This window comes from Sceloporus occidentalis, unplaced genomic scaffold, assembly GCF_023333645.1.
Source record: "Sceloporus occidentalis isolate IW3139 unplaced genomic scaffold, rSceOcc1.0.p SCAF_3, whole genome shotgun sequence".
Taxonomy (NCBI): Eukaryota; Metazoa; Chordata; class Lepidosauria; order Squamata; family Phrynosomatidae; genus Sceloporus; species Sceloporus occidentalis.
In genome coordinates this window covers 194,347,183-194,363,855 of record NW_028316983.1, presented here as the reverse complement: position 1 = coordinate 194,363,855, position 16,673 = coordinate 194,347,183, and the positions used below count along the sequence as shown (strand labels likewise).

General features: G+C 39.0%; 1 protein-coding gene across 1 annotated transcript in view; it reads left to right on the top strand.

Moving 5' to 3' along the window:
• The window catches only part of LOC149317283 (kelch-like protein 14), an 88,940-nt gene that overhangs the window by 637 nt on the left and 71,630 nt on the right, over positions 1–16,673 (top strand). Inside the window, exon 1 of the mRNA XM_089518852.1 lies at positions 1–373. This exon is cut by the window's left edge and continues 637 nt beyond it. Coding sequence (XP_089374978.1) covers positions 1–373 — 373 coding nt within the window. The remainder of the gene's footprint in view (positions 374–16,673) is intronic.

Sequence of the window (16,673 nt, the reverse complement as noted above, 5' to 3'; positions counted from 1 at the left end):
TCGCCGCCCTGCACGGCCTGGAGGAGACCAAGAAGCTGGCCAACAAGTACCTGGTGGAGGACGTGCTGCTGCTCAACTTCGAGGAGATGCGCGCCCTCCTGGACTCGCTGCCGCCCCCCGTCGAGTCGGAGCTGGCCCTCTTCCAGATGTCCGTCCTGTGGCTGGAGCACGACCGCGAGACCCGCATGCAGTACGCCCCGGACCTCATGAAGCGCCTCCGCTTCGCCCTCATCCCGGCCCCGGAGCTGGTCGAGCGGGTCCAGTCCGTGGAGTTCATGCGCACCGACCCGGTCTGCCAGAAGCTGCTCCTGGACGCCATGAACTACCACCTGATGCCCTTCAGGCAGCACTGCAGGCAGAGCCTGGCCAGCAGGTGAGCCCCGGGGCAAGGCAGGGCAGGGCAGGGCAGGGCTGCAGCCACACGGGAGAAAAATAACCCGCTTTGGCACCACTTTCACCCTTTGGATGCATCCACACTGGAGGAATAATCCAGTTTGGCACCGCTTTAAGTGTCTTGGCTCAAGGATAATGGAAGTCTGGGAGTTGGACTTTGTTGTGGGGCCCAGAGCAGAGCAAAGCTTAATGTGCCCCATAACTAAATAACTTAATATGCCTCACAACTAAAAATGTTTCATGTTTCCCTTATTCTTTTCCTTCTTCCACATCTTCCTCTCATCTGTCATCTGTCGTCTACATATTTATTTATTCTGCTTTCTTTTATTTATCATTATATAATCTTTTATAGGTCCAGATTTGCATTATCTCTCAATTATAAACATCTTTCCACCTCTTCTTCAAGTAATCAAAAATTATAAAAGTATATATATATATATATATATATATACACACACACACACACACACACACACACTCTTCAGTTTTCCCTTCTGCTCCGCTCTGGATCAACAACAAACTCCAGCTCCCAGAATTCCATAGCCTTCAGCCAGAAAAGAGTTAAAGCGGTGCCACTGGATCATTTCTGCAGTGTGGATGCAGCCTGGCTTTGCAAGGGAGGCAGGGCAAGGCCAGGGGCAAACGAAGCCTAAATCTGGGCAACTGGAGTCTGTATAACATGGGTAAAGGCAAAAGTTTGCAGAGAACTTGTCTAATCTGTTTCTTGAACGTGGGTCTGTGTTACGCTACATTTATATCTAAGATACATATACTGAAACATCTTAAATTTCATCTTTTGTAACAAAAAAAAGCCACTGTATAAATATATATTTTCCCCACATCTTTAGCAAACAGAAAAACCTGTTCAGTAACTCCTATCTTCATCCCCATAAACCTCTTATACTGTGACAGACTAAAATTCAAAGATACAATGATAGTCCGTAGAGTCAGTAGTAGAGAGATCTTTGAGACTAAGGAGTTTATCACACTAAAGAAATACCGAGGGAAAACAACAGTTAAACGAGATTTAAATTGGAGAAATCCCAGAAATGCCCAAAGTTTATCACACAACGTCGCTGTTGATGTGAAATAACATGGAGTTAATCCAAACACAAAGCAGAGAAAACCGGCAGCTTTTTACTTTTGGAACAAGACGGAAGTAAAAAGCTGCCATTTTTCTCTGCTTTGTGTTTGGATTAACTTCGTGTTATTTCACTTGGACAATCCCCTAGTCTGATAAACTACCCGAGTTTGCAAGTTTTGTTTACATTTGAATCTCATTTAACTCTCATTTTCCTGTGCAGTTTTCCTAGTGTGATAAACTCCTATCTGAAAGAAAGAAATGGGCAGCAGGAGCTTTTGTAGACTTTCCGTCTACTTCCTCTGAATGCACCTGAGGAAGTAGACTGAAGTCTATGAAAGCTCACGCTGCCAACCTCTTTCTTTCAGTTAGTCTCAAAGGTGCTACAAGATCTCTCTGTGTCCTGTGATAGACTAAGCATGGCTTAAACATTTTCAAAGCCCTTTGCGCAGTCTCATAATCCAAACTGAAACACAGGAGGGCCCAGGACACAGAGGAAAACCTTTGTGCTTAGCAGACAAATGTGATGAGAAGGGTGGAATATGTGTATCAGCACACTAGGAACAGGGAAGCATTTTACAGTGCAGTTCTCTTGCCTATGCACAGGTAAGTGCCACATTTGAGTTCCCCAGGACTTACTTCTGCCCAAGTGCCTAGGACCAAAGCTTCAGTTTAATAAAATAATACCATGGTAGAAATGCAAAGAGAGAGAAACGTTTGAACTGCATCTCTGTATCCTCTGTACCCTCTTTATGCTCTTGTAGCATAAGACATTTACTGATGTCTTACCATTGGTAAATGCATATTGTAACATTAAGAAACAGTCTTCCCTTTAGACAGACCTAGCGAAATAGGAACAGTTCTCTCCTAGCTTCCTTTCCCAAAGGGACCAAAGAGGTTTTGTTGTTACAGCCCATGCTGGTGCTTTCAGAAGGTTTGTTGGGAGGCATCTGTTTTTGCTGATTTGTGGGCAAGGGGTAGAGCTAAAGAAGGCGAAGAGAATAATGTTCTGGTGAAGATCACAAACTTAAGAAAGCTTAACAGGTTCTGGAGTTCTTCCTATTGTTAGCTAGACTTAAACTGTCCACCTACAGAACCAGTTTCATAGGGATGTGTACAGCAACCAAGACTAGTGACAACTGAAAGTGGAATGTGTTGGATAATTTAGTAGATGCCTCTTAAAATACAATATGGGAAGAAAATTGGATGGGCAAACAGCCACGGCTTAGTAGCATTACTTTTAAATCCTGTTATGAGCTCCCTGGGTCCTTTCTACTGGGAGATGGTTATCTTGCCAGCTTCACATCTTTCTGCTGTGGAAGTCCCCATGATTCTTTACTGCATAATACTTTGTTCCCATGATACCTCAATACAATGTAAAATGTTAGATTTAACAGTAAGAGACGATTCATTCTTGTGTGTCCCATTATTCCCACTTGAAGGTTTTTACTGATTTTGTAAATTTACAGTACACTTTTCAGATCTCTGGTGCCTGAATTTACATCTTGCTATGAAATTACTTTATATACTTATTAATGTTACAGATACTTACAGCTCTTGAGATAAGGCAAAAAGTTGTGTTGTCATATAGTTTCTGCCTATGACATCACATGTGATTTCCTGTAGGTGATGAAATGAACCATAATATTAAAGAGAGGCAGTATGAAGGTAATGTTAGGTGGACAAAATGCACCATGCAGATCTTTAAACTGGTCAGTTAGGAGGTCATTTTAAAATATATGCACAAACTTATCTGTTCAAATATATATTGCATTCTGTTCTGTAGAATGTAAAGCACTTGGGTTTTGGAAATCTATACATGTCTCTGAACTTTTCTTACACTTTTTACTGTAGCATTAAAGCCATATCTTTTAAGAAAAGCTCTTATGAGATTCCTACTGTTTTGATCAGTGTAATCTTTTATTGTTTTATGTTAAGGATTTATATTGATATTTGAAGAGTTTCTCATCTTTGGATCTACACTGATTTTATAAAACTCTCCACTGCACTTTTGGTTAATCTCAGTGGTAAAGATTAGAATGAAATGTAGTAGGAGCAGTGTGCAGTATAAAGTATATTTAAGTCACTAGCAGTAAGATATCTGACAATTGTCTAGAGGAGAAAACACTCCTACTGTTTTGGCTTGACACAAGCAGAGCACAGTGCCTATTTTAGCCTGAATTCTGCACACCACCTGGGATGCGATGGGTTGTGCTTTGTGGTGGATTGCTGAGATACCAGGCTGTTTGGTTCAGTGCAGATACCTTCCAGCTTCACTGGTCCAAATCATTTGAAGGATATGTACTGGCGTTCTGACCACTGAATGTTTACAGGTGTCAGGGATGCTGATACTTCTGCTTTTCAATGTCATCTTTTTTTCCCCCTTTAAGCAAAAAATACAAAAAACACATGTAAAACTGGCCCTACTGTATAATCACGTAATTACTTTAAATTATGTTCCTTAAATTTACATTTGTAATGTGCTCAAATGTGAAAGAAGAGTCTAGATATTTCTTACACATATAACATTGTATAGGCATATTCAAAGTAAAGACTGAGGCTGTTCATCTTTCCCATATTATTTTGTTAAAATCGTGCTATATTGTTAAAATTCAGTTTCAGTTCTTAACTTCAAAAGGCAAAGTGGGGGTTCTTTGCATGAAAGAAGTATATTCTTTTAAAAAATATTAAATCATTATATGATATAGATATATTGATATTATTTAGAATTTTATATTCAGTAGGAGCATATTTAAAAAGTCTGGAACAAAAGTAAATAGATGTACTGAAATTAATAGGGGGGGAAATTTCCAGTTAATGCTATGAGTATCTATGCAGCAACAGGTAAATGAGAACTACGTGAAGTATTGTATGAAAAGATAATAATAAAGGATACTTGCAAATGTGGTTCTTTTAAAAAAGAGAAGAGTATTCAGGTAGGTTTTCTTTTCAGAGGTAAACAGGTAGCATAGACATCTGCTTGAAACACTATAATGATGAAACACAGAATTGCTAAACACACCTGCTCTTAAAGTCTGATTAACAACATGCTGCAGATTCCCATTTACTTTAATGGGAGCTGTATCAAGCCTTTAGCATCATTTGATAACTGTCTTACCTATTTGCTTAAAATAACACTTTTGTTCCTAATGCAGTACTTAAAACTTGAGCACACAGATGTGTTGGAATTTGCCCTAGTTGCAAAGTTTAAACTATCACTAAAGAGAAAGGAGCAAATAGCCTAAAGCTTGAATGATGATGCTACAGTCACTGTGTGGAGATTATGCTAATACTCTTATCACCACTGCAAAACTAGTGCATATTTGTAAAACTATAATACTTTCATTTGATGCACAGACCATCATAAAAAAATTACTTTTCAAATAGCTAATATTTCAAGTAGCTAATAATTTGCAATTTCCAAACACTCAGTTTCAGATGTAGTAAAATATTCCTTCTCATTCTCTCATATATATGTGTATATATCAGAGAATGAGAAGGAATATTTTATGAGAAGGGGTGTGTGTGTGTATTCTAGAAGCTATTTAAAGGATAAAAATATACAGAAACTTACATTATCATTTTGCAAACATAATTTGTTTATTATGACATTTAAAGATTTCCAACCAAGTTCTTAATTTGTTAATTCAAAAACTAAGCCTGATTGGGATTAGTGAAAGCTAATCCTAAAAATTCTCAACAGGAACTGTAGTTATAAAAGCTGTGTAAAGGGCTGAGTATTCTCTAGCACCAGTCCAGCATCAAGTTAAGTCATATACAGGTTGAGTATTCCTTATCCAAGATGCTTAGTAAAAGACGCTTTTCAGATTTTAATTTATTTTTATTTTTATTTACTTTTTTGAATTTTGGAATAGTTGGATATAAATAATTTGATGTTTTGTGGATGGGACCCAGGTCTAAACACAACATTCATTTATGTTTTGATATACCTTTTTACATAGCCTAAAGATAATTGTATACAATGGTATCCCTACTTCACCCATGCGGTAACTCATGGTGTCACACACACTCCATTGACCTCCTCCTGTTTCATACCATACAGAATCCTTAGCAATGTTTTTTTGCACTGATGTTACTCATAAATTGTAAATTCCATATAGCACTGAGTGTAATGCTCACAGTTGTGAGATAAACAACTAGCAGAATTAAAATTATACAGTGTGCCGTGTTAGATGTGGCTTTGACCATATGTGCAAAGCTGCACGGGGCGTAAGGGGTGGCGCATCCCATTCAGATGAATTGGGCACGCGCCTGTGGCATGCGCACGCTGCCACATGCACAAGCCCCATTCAGTTGAATGGGGCTTGAGCATGCGCGGTATTTGGCTTATGCGGGGGGTCCGGAACAGATCTCCCAAGTAAGCCAAGGGCACACTGTACCTTCAAATTATAATATCATATGCACAACTTAAATGTATATACATAGTGAAGATTTGGTTAAAATGTGATGTTTTTAAATAAATTAAATTAAAAAGAATTAAAATGAAACAAAATTTAAAAATTGAAATTTGAATTTTAAAACATTCTGTGGCCTCCCCTTTCTCCTCCCACTGAGCTTCACCCCACTCCCTCCATCTTTTAAAGCATTTTAAAGGGAAACAGATGAATGCCACTGCCCATTTCAGCCAAAAAGTAGGGGTCTGAGGAGCAGTAGTGTCACCCTCCCTTAATTTGCCACCTGGTGTGATCTGACCCCCCCCCCCTGCATCCCCCTAGTGACACTACTTATTGTATACAATATTTGTCATTATTTTTTGCATGGAACAAAGTTTTTGTACATTGGACCACTGAATTTGTGGGATACTGGTGCTCAAAACGTTTTGGATTTTGGAGCATTTTGTATTTTGTATTTTAGGATTATGGGTGCTCAACCTGTACTTTTGTCACCTTTCATTTTGTTTTCTATTTTTCAAGCTTCTCATTCAAAGGCTATTTTTGATGAGTATAATATAACATTTTTTTCTAGTTTATAAGAAACAGCAGCTTCCATTTTTTTTCCAGAAAGCAATCTATAGTTAGTTTTTTGTGGGTTTTTCAGGCTATGTGGCCATGTTCTAGTAGAGTTTCTTCCTGACTTTTCACCAGCCACAGATGCTGGCAAAACGTCAGGAAGAAACTCTTCTAGAACATGGCCACATAGCCCGAAAAACCAACAAAAAACTATGGATGCCAGCCATGAAAGCCTTCGACTCCACAATCTATAGTTAGCTAAACTGGAATAAAAAACAATTTTTTTTGTTCTAATATCCTGGTTTGTGCACTAAATACAATTTGTACTAATAATAGCTTCAAGCAAAGTGGGGAAAAGTAATTTGTTACAAATTGCAAATGGAAATATTAAATCGTCTCCCCTTCCTCACAAAAGAGAAGGAAAGAAAGAGGGAATATGTGAATCTTCTCCCCTTCCTTATGGAAGAGAAAGGAGGAAAGAGGGAGTGTGTGAATCTCATGCTTGCTGTTACTTTTGAATCAGATCTATGTGTTACATCTCAGTTGCTAAATGAAGGGGGGAAATGCTAAGCTACATATATGGGGATACTTGTCTGAAGACCATAGTGTTTATACAGTTTTCTAGAAGTAAGATTAAACTAGCAATCACTTGTCATTGACTTGTTGAGAAAAAGCCATACTTGCATTGTAAGTTACAGTTTTCTTAAAGAAAGACCATTTTCTTTCAATTACATTTTATTCTCTAGTCCCCAGAGTGGTTAAAGATAAAGTAAAAAGAGCTAGAAACTGGAGTAATGAATGAAGAGTTCCCTTTATTTTTCCATTTCCCCCATAGATTGAGATAAAATGAAATGTTTTACTCCAAGTGCATTGTTCCCCATTTTTGTCTCAAAATATATAAGATGATTGAATGTGTAAAAGAGTTGGGATCTCTTTTTCCTACTAACCTTGATTCGTCAAGAAAGCTGTGTCATAGAAAGACAGAACAATTTTTATTGTTTTTCTTTGTCTAGGTAAGGTTGGTTACCATGATGTTTTCAATGACTGAACAACAAAAATCCATTGGAAAATATACCTATTCTTTCTTGTCTGTCAAATAGAACTAGATTGTCTAGAAGGGTCTGGTATACAGTGGACTTCACCACAGTTCATTCTAGCAGCTAGGATGGTTTTGTTTGTTTGCTTGTTTGTTTGCTTTTGCTTTTCTTTTTCTTTTTTGGACAATAATCAAAGTAGATGCAAAGTTAGAATCCATTAATGCAAAAAAGTATGACTGCCAGGAACTGATAAAGCACTTGTTATTAGTGTGTAGTTCAATCAGATTTTGTCACCTTAAGAAAAGGTGACTAACCTATACTCAGTTCTGTAGTTGAGTGAATATTTGAACCTGGGTCTTCCTGATGTAACTACCACAGCACACATACTATCAGTGTGGAAATAAGCACACTGAATTTAGTAGGTTTCATTTAAAGTAATGGGGTGTGGATAGGTAGCATCTGCTGTTGGATACGTATCTTGTTCCTGCTCCATAGAATCATAGAGTTGGAAGAGACCACAAGGGCCATCCAAAGAAGGAGACTCCACTACACTCCGAGGGAGTGTGTTCCACTGTTGAACAGCCCTTACTGTCAGGAAGTACTTCCTAATGTTGAGGTGGAATCTCTTTTCCTGTAGCTTGCATCCATTGCTCTGGGTCCTAGTCTCTGGAGCAGCAACGAACAATTTTGGTAAGATGTGGTTTTGTTAAAGGAAATTTTGAAAGATTTGACTTAAAACCTCCTTTGAGCCAGAAATACAGTTTGCCCTCAATATCCACAGTCTTACCTTTTGCGGATTTCAGCATCCCTGGATTGGCAAGCTCCTGTTGTCACTAATGGTGGTGCATACACGTGGCTGTGCTGCCATTGGGGACAGACTCCATTGTCCTCAGTATCAGCATAGGCATGAAGCTGAGCAGACATTAGGGACAACGGGACCTCATCTGAAGTCTCATTGTTCCTAATGGTGGTGCGGCGCATCCATACATTTTGGTATCCATAGTGGGGTCCGGAGTGAATCCCCTATGGATACTGAGTTCCCACTGTACTCTGTACAGTGTTCTTCATTCACCATTAAGCCACCCTGCTCATCACACTCTTTTTCTTATGTATAGGTTATGAAATATACATAATTTAGTAGACCTGTATTTGTTGAAGAGCAGCCTTCCATGCTACATGGCAAAACAAGTGTAAAGTAGAAGTTTCAAATGTAGGTTCTCTTACGGCATGGGTGGGGTGAGACTGCTGTTTAAAGTGAAGGTAAAGAAAAACAAAACGAAAACAAAACCTGGCTGAGCACATGTAAATCCCTACATGTTCACCTTTTTAGATCCATGTCAGGTTTTCTTATGACTGATTATATTATTCCGTTTCCAACATATGGCACACTCACAGACATACTAATCTGAAGGCTGTTTTTAAGTACAAAAATATAACTGTGAAAAAATACCTGTCTTCTGGGGTCAAGTAATATGAGTATGTGATATGACAAGAGATTGTGTGATGTAACTGATTATTGCAAGCTTGAAAGTGATGATTAGGATTTATTAATTCACCAATGCCATTGTGACCTCATCTCTGTATCTAGGAGATATTGCTAGGAATATCCATAGAACTCAACTGAGTGATCTCTTATACTTATGAATCTCTTATGCTTTCTGTGAAGGGAGATCTGAAATTATTACTATTGATGTCTACCTACTTGACAAAGTGCATGGACATTTATTTATGTGTGTCTCATATATGTATCGCATGCTTCATCTACTAACATGACACCATCTAAGATCCAATTTTAACCTTTCAAAAACCACGTGAGATCTCTTAAGTTGCGATATAGTAAAAATGGGTCCAAAATCCACCAGTGAATAAAATTTTGGTGAGGATTTGAACCTAGATCCAAAGTCAGTATGCTGTTTATATGCTATCTTGCACTGAATCAATTTTATGTTTGTTTGTTTGTTTGTTTATATATGCCCTTTCTTCAGACTTAATTCATTCTTAGCTTTTTATCTCATGGAAAACATTGACTTATCCACTAATTATTAGCAATAATTGAGCATCTAGCTTTCATGTAAATTGACTTGGTTGGTACACTTTTATGGGTGCAAAACACTATTCCTTGAAAGAGGTATACAATATCTACTTCTGGATGTAATTCAAAATGGTATACAGATTTCTTTTTAAAATATAAACTTTTTTTTAAAAAAAACCCAGTTATTTAAAAATGCTCTATTCTCTTGGGCAGCCATCCTGCACAAAGGAAGGATGCTTAAGGACCACTGACTTCACTGGGTTAGAGAGCTTAACTTTTGCACAGAATTGCAGCCTAAGTGATTGATAATTTAAATCAGTCCATCCTGCTGGGTAATAGATGCTCCATCTACCACCTGCTGCCATCAGAGTTAATAGGTTAAATATTGTCCCCTGGCCACTGTATTTCCATCTTCAGATAAACCTCAGAATCAAAAGATGCCTACTATAAACAAACAAACACAGCCCTTTCCCTCTAAAGACGCATTGTCCTTGGCATCAGTTTCTAAGGTTCACCTGCTGAAAGGCATCCACAGAACAGATCTCTTCAGCATGATAATTCCCTCGCCTCACAAGAGCATAGTACACTTCATAGTTTACAAAATTAGTGCAACGTATCACTTCATACTTGAGCAAATATTCAAAAGAATTGAGGGAACTTCAATAAACAATAACATTTTCTGTCACTAGCTTTTAAACCCAGGATTTCCTTTAGGAAACAAAAAGCATCTCTTGGCTCTGGCATTTGTAGCTGAGTTTTCTGTTAGCATTGAGTCTTTTCAGGAAGGTCATGGGTCCCAAGATTCTAGGTAGCATATATCCCTTGCTGTGTCATTGGAAGGGAAATAACTGTTTTAGCTCAAACAAACTCTGCCAAGATTATCAAAGGCAGACCAGTCAGGGGAAGGAATGCAGAAGTAATGCCAGACTCTTCCACCACCACTACCTCTGTGCCAAAATAAATCCTGTCTTAAGTCTCCAAGGAGAAAAGATAACCAGCCTTTACAAAGAAACAAGCATCCTTTTAATACTCCTATGAGAGTTGATAAACTTAAGAAGGGATTTGGATTGTATGTAACCTATGTAGCATTTGGAACAGAGCAAATGAAGGAGATAAATTAGGTCCACAACATAATTTTCTGACCAAATACCACTTGAAATATCAGAAATGAAACATCACAAGGGACAGAGGAAGGTTGATGTCTGTTAAAACAATTCTGCTGAGAGTGGTGGTCTATTAATCAGCCCTTAGTGCTGGTCCACTAAGTTTCCAGGGACCTATGTAAATACAGTCGGTTCTCCGTTTTGGTAGGGGTTCTGTTCCAAATCTGCCCTCCACAGAATAGGTCAGGACCTCAACTCCCATTATTGTCACTGGACATGCATGCAACCATGTTGTTGCAGCCACATGCACAAACCGTCTTTGACAATAATGGGGTGGGGCCAACTGTGGTTGTTCCAATCCATTGATGGCTAGTCCTCCAATATGGAGGAGCAACTGTAGGGTAATAATATTGACACACTGCAGTTAACAAATTCTCTGACAAAGAAGTTCCTTTTTACAAATTCTTTTTAACCTGACCAGCCCCCACCTCTTTTCTTCCTTGCCTTCTGTCTAGCTGGATTTTTTTTTTATCAGCATTGGCATTGGGAGGATGGTGAGATGGAGCTGAAAAAATAGAAACTTTTAACTTCAGACCAGCCTGTCTGCAGTAAACAATGCAATAAAACTTGAGTTGGGAAAGGGCACAATTCCACTTTAGTTGATCCTACTGTAGCTTTGTGTGCCTGCTTATGAAAGGCAAGGTAAACAGCAGCTGCCTCCAGAATCCTTTACTGAGCATGTATGGACAGCAAAAGAGAGAGAAAACAGGAAAGCAGATTAGTCTAGCACACCAGCTCTCCCACTGTGTTAAAAATGCATAAATCTATAAATTTCAACAACAGAATAGAAATCATAAGAAAAATGGAAGCTGGAAGAAATCACAGCAAATGCAATAGCAAGTACATTTCTATACCGCTTATCAGTGGACTTAAGCACTCCCTAAGCAGTTTACAATGTGTAAGCTAATTAACCCCAACAGGCTAGGTACTCATTTTAGCAACCTATGGAAGGATTCAAGGCTGAATGGACCCTGGAGCCCTACCTGGGAATGAACCTTGTGGGTGTGAATGGCTGCAGTACCAACATTTAACCACTGCACCACCAGGGCTCTTTCCATCATCCCTAGATGTGTTTTGGAAGAAGCTTTCAGCTGTTCTCTGGAAAGATCGAAGTGTTTTTGGTTGCTTATGCCTGACCTGGTTGTTTAATTTCACAAGTGCATATTGTTAAGTTTTGAGTAAAGGGTTGGCTGAAACATGTTGAGCTGCGTTCCTTTCCTTTCCTTCATTGTGGCGGTGGTGGTGATGTAGGAACCTAATCCTATTCTTTCCATGGATTTTCTACACTGTATTTCTACACTGTAGAAATACAGTTTGACACCACTTTAACTGCCATGGCTCCATCCTGCAGAATTTTGGGACTTGTAGTTTTGTGAGCCACTACAGTGTATTTCTACACTGTTCTACAGTTCTACAGTGTAGAAATACACTGTAGAAATACAGTTTGACACCACTTTAACTGCCATGGCTCCATCCTACAGAATTCTGGGACTTGTAGTTTTGTGAGCCACTAGTATTCTTTGGACAAGAATGCTAAAACTACAAATCCCAGGATTCCATAGGATGCCGCTACAGCACTTAAAGTGGTGTCAAACTGCATTATAGATGCTATTTGATACACCTACTAGTGTAGATGCACACCATGTTATTTCTGCCACCAGTACCAGTTTTTTTGTTAAAGATGTAAGGATCAGAAACAGATCTACTCTGTTAGTTGGGGTACGCTTCTATACATAAATATGGTAACAGTTCCTGGTATGTGGGGGAGGGGGGGAATACTGGCCTGTAGCATCGGTTAGCTTGAGAAGCATTGCTTGAAATCAGAGCTCCATATGATGGTGGACTTCAGACACTGATAAGAGATTGTTAATTTGTGTTTTCCAAGGAACTTTGGTTACCAATTGTACATGCAAATCTGAAGTAAAGTGGTGATGGAAACTAATCCTAACAAGAATCTGGATCTTAAATTATTGAGAAAAGGAATATTCAGATAAAGTTAACATTTGTATATCTAGCACATTGGAATTTTTTAAAAAATTAATCTTTAAAAGAAACTGTGATGATAATGGATACAGAAAAGTCTAATAACTCTGCCATTACTGCATCTGCAACAACACAGGCCAGCTGAACTTTTATGAGTGGTTAGGAAGGCACTTCACAAGAACCTTTTAGCTCAAGTTCTCAATAACTCACCTTGACCAGTTTGCATTGTGTTTGCAAGAAAAATTATTGTATTCATGGTGAGTTAGTTATTACAGTTACTACAAGATCAGTGCTGGAGATAATTGCTTCATTGTCTTATCAGTTTTATTTAGATACCTTTCAGCCTGTTTATCCTGAGAATATGGGCAAGTATTATCAGACCCCTCTCTCAAGCTTGTAAAATGTGGGCTAGACAAGGTAACTGTTATGTGGATTTGTAATTCGTTGACTGGCCAAACCCAAAGGGTGCTCAATAGTAGCTCCTTCTCATCCTGGAGAGAAGTGACCAGTGGGGTCCCACAGGGTTCTGTCCTGGGCCCAGTGCTATTCAACGTCTTTATCAATGACTTGGATGACAGAATTGGGGGCATACTTATCAAATTTGCAGATGACACCAAATTAGGAGGAGTAGCAAATACCCCCAGAGGACAGGATGAAAATTCAAAATGACCTGAATAGACTAGAAAGCTAGGCCAAAGCAAACAAAATGAACTTCAGCATGGAGAAAGGTAAGGTACTGCACTTAGGGCGGAAAAATGAAATGCTCATATATAGTATGGGGGACACCTGGCTGAATGAAAGGGATCTAGGAGTCCAAGTAGACCACAAGTTGAACATGAGTCAACAGTGCGATGCGGCAGCTAAAAAGGCCAATACAGTTATAGGCTGCATTAATAAAAGTATAGTGTCTAGATCAAGGGAAGTAATAGTGCCACTCTATTCTGCTTTGGTCAGGCCCAACCTGGAATACTGTGTCCAGTTTTGGGCACCACAATTCAAAAAGGATGTTGAGAAAGTGGAGCGTGTGCAAAGGAGAGCAACTAAGATGGTGAAGGATCTGGAAACCATGCCCTACAAGGAACGGCTTAGGGATCTGGGGATGTTTAGCCTGGAGAAGAGAAGGTTAAGAGGTGATATGATAGCCCTGTTTAAATATTTGAAGGGATGTCATATTGAGGAGGAAGCAAGCTTGTTTTCTGCTGCTCCAGAGAACAGGACCCGGGATGATGGATGCAAGCTACAGGAAAAGAGATTCCACCTCAACATTAGGAGGAACTTCCTGACAGTGAGGGCTGTTTGACAGTGGAACACACTCCCTCAGCGTGTAGTAGAGTCTCCTTCCTTGGAAGTCTTTAAACAGAGACTTGATGGCCATCCGTCAGGGATGCTTTGATTGAGAGTTCCTGCATGGCAAGGTTTGAACTGGGTGGCCCTTTTGGCCTCTTCCAACTCTATGATTCTATGATTCTATGGTAAAGGCTCCCACAGGGGTGAGGGTGTTGAAATTCTTGGCCACAGAGACAATAAACACCTCTGTACAGAAAAATAAGATCCATTTCATCCTCAAGATGGCAATACTCTAATCTCTGTTGAAGAAATGTAGTTTTGATCAGTGCATCTTAGCACTTGTATTATCTAGTCTCCAGTTTTGTTTTAAGCAAGTTTCTGGAGAGGTCAGTAGCTTCTCAACTCCATGCAATCTTGGAAGAAACAGGTTATTTGAATCTAGATCTTCAACAGGTTTGATTACATGTGCTGTGGACTGGTGGTGGGAATGCAATCCTCTTGGTCTTGTTGGATGTCTCAGTGCCTTTTGACACTATTGGGAAGCATGATGTTATGACATTAATAAGAGGTACAGTATTATGGTGGCTCTAGTCCTGGCTGGTTATCCATCACAGAGGATGGTGTTCTGTACATTCTGTTCAGTGACCTTTGATTTGTGAAATACCTCAAGATTTAATCTTTTCTCTGTATATATGAAGCCACTGGAGCCATCTGGAAGTTTAAGCTGCATGTCTCAGTATGATGAGGACATATGCCTCCCTATTCTACACCTAATACAAAGGAGACTGTGAATATCTGAATGCCAACCCACTACACACAATGTAAATTGAATGTCCCATTAACCTCTTCTGCATCTAGCCTGGGTTTTCCAAACTAAGGATTATGAAAGCTTTGTGACTTGGTTACCATGTAACCTGAAGTGAAACTTTAATCCGATGCAATACAGTGGGACTATGGAGGCAAGGGATGTGAAATTAGTCTTAATATTTTCATGAGATGCTTATTTGAAAGCAGTCAAGAAATTACTCTTGACTGGTTATCAGTGATGCCCCACGGACACTCACAAAAGCATCTACTTTTGTCTATTTTACCCCAAATGGGAAGCACCTAATTGTAATGATAAGCTAAGATTCTGTAAGGGGAATGCAGAGGTTCATTCCAAAGTATATTTCTTCTGTTGCCCTGAGGAAAAAAGATGGTGACTCAGAAGGCTGAGGAAGAACAGATGTGATTCACAATTCAATCCAATGGAAAAAATGTAATAATCAGTGGAATGACACTATCTGTGAGCTTTGAAAGAGAGAATATGTATTAAATTCCAGTGGACTACACAATACAAGAGTCCTGTACAAAATAAATGTGACTGAAAGTATGTTCATATTATGAGCTACATGGATTTGATAAAGAAGACAACTACAGTTGGTGCACTATATCTTGCATGGTGAGCAGCTTCTATGTGAGGGATTTAGTGAATCATTAGGAGTTCAGTTCCAGACATTAAAGCTGAAATTCCCAAAATAGGTTCATTACTTTGGATAGCTCTTTAAAAGTCAACCTACAGCAGATTCACTGCACCCCTAACATAGGAACCACTAGTAGTCAAAGAGCCTATATACCCTGTCTAGTTTTTTGATATATCTTGAAAAACCATTTGAGGGAGGTAGATATGAAAATGAAAAAAGAAGTAGTTCTGTAGATAGCTAGGAGTTGGGTTCTCCTCATAAGGGAAAATACTGCAAAAGGCATAGTTCATGTGAGAAGAAACAAGATAGACAGAAGAAGCAATATAGAAGCAAACTACATAAGGCATGCAAATGCACATAAAGATCTGTTCAAGTTGCTTTTTTAAATGATAGGAAGACTAAGAAGGCTAAAGTGTTGACCAGAGAAAGGATTCTTCAATTTTTCATCCATTGTGTATGTGTATGTATGCATGGTTGCACCCCTCCAACAGCTACATTGCTTCTGGAAGGATTCCAGGTGTATATAAGGCAGCCTCACTTAGAAAAAACTTTTCTGGGGGTTATTAGGGTGGAAGAACAGCCAGTGATTAACTGGTTAAGTAATCCCTGACCATTTTTCTACTTAGATTAGCAGGCTCCCAAGGCTGCCCTTCATTTAAATCAAGGATAAAACATTTGACATTGTTACACACATATGCCTGTAATATGTGGCTTTCATAGAGAAACCCTACAGAAATTTTAAGCATTTCTATAAACCTATAGAAATTTTAAGCATTTAAAAATGTTACAAATGCATGTGAGAATAAAGACTAGCATGACCAGACTGATATTAAGAACAATTATTTTGGTCAGGAATTTAAAATTCACGAATAAAAGGGAAAGTAAACAGTAAAATACGGTGTGGCCACCAAGAAGGAGACTGGATAAACAGAATACTTTGGGATGCCCCAAAGATCAACAAGTGAAAACATTGTGACATTATTCTGTCTTCCTTAATCTTTTTTTTAAAAAACCCTTTTGGTTGTATGCACATATAAAGAAAAGAAGCCGAGAAAGCAGAAGCATAGGAGAGTTACAAATAGAAGTTTGGACCATCTGGCCTCTTAATCTTCAATGAATAAAGCAAGGGAAATTCATGATAAAATCCATCATAACGTGGTGGTTTAAGTGTTGACCTAGGAATCCAGGAGATCAGAGTTTCAATCCCTGCTCAGCTATGGAAACCCACTGAATGACCTTGGGCAAGTAACACTCTCTCAGCCTC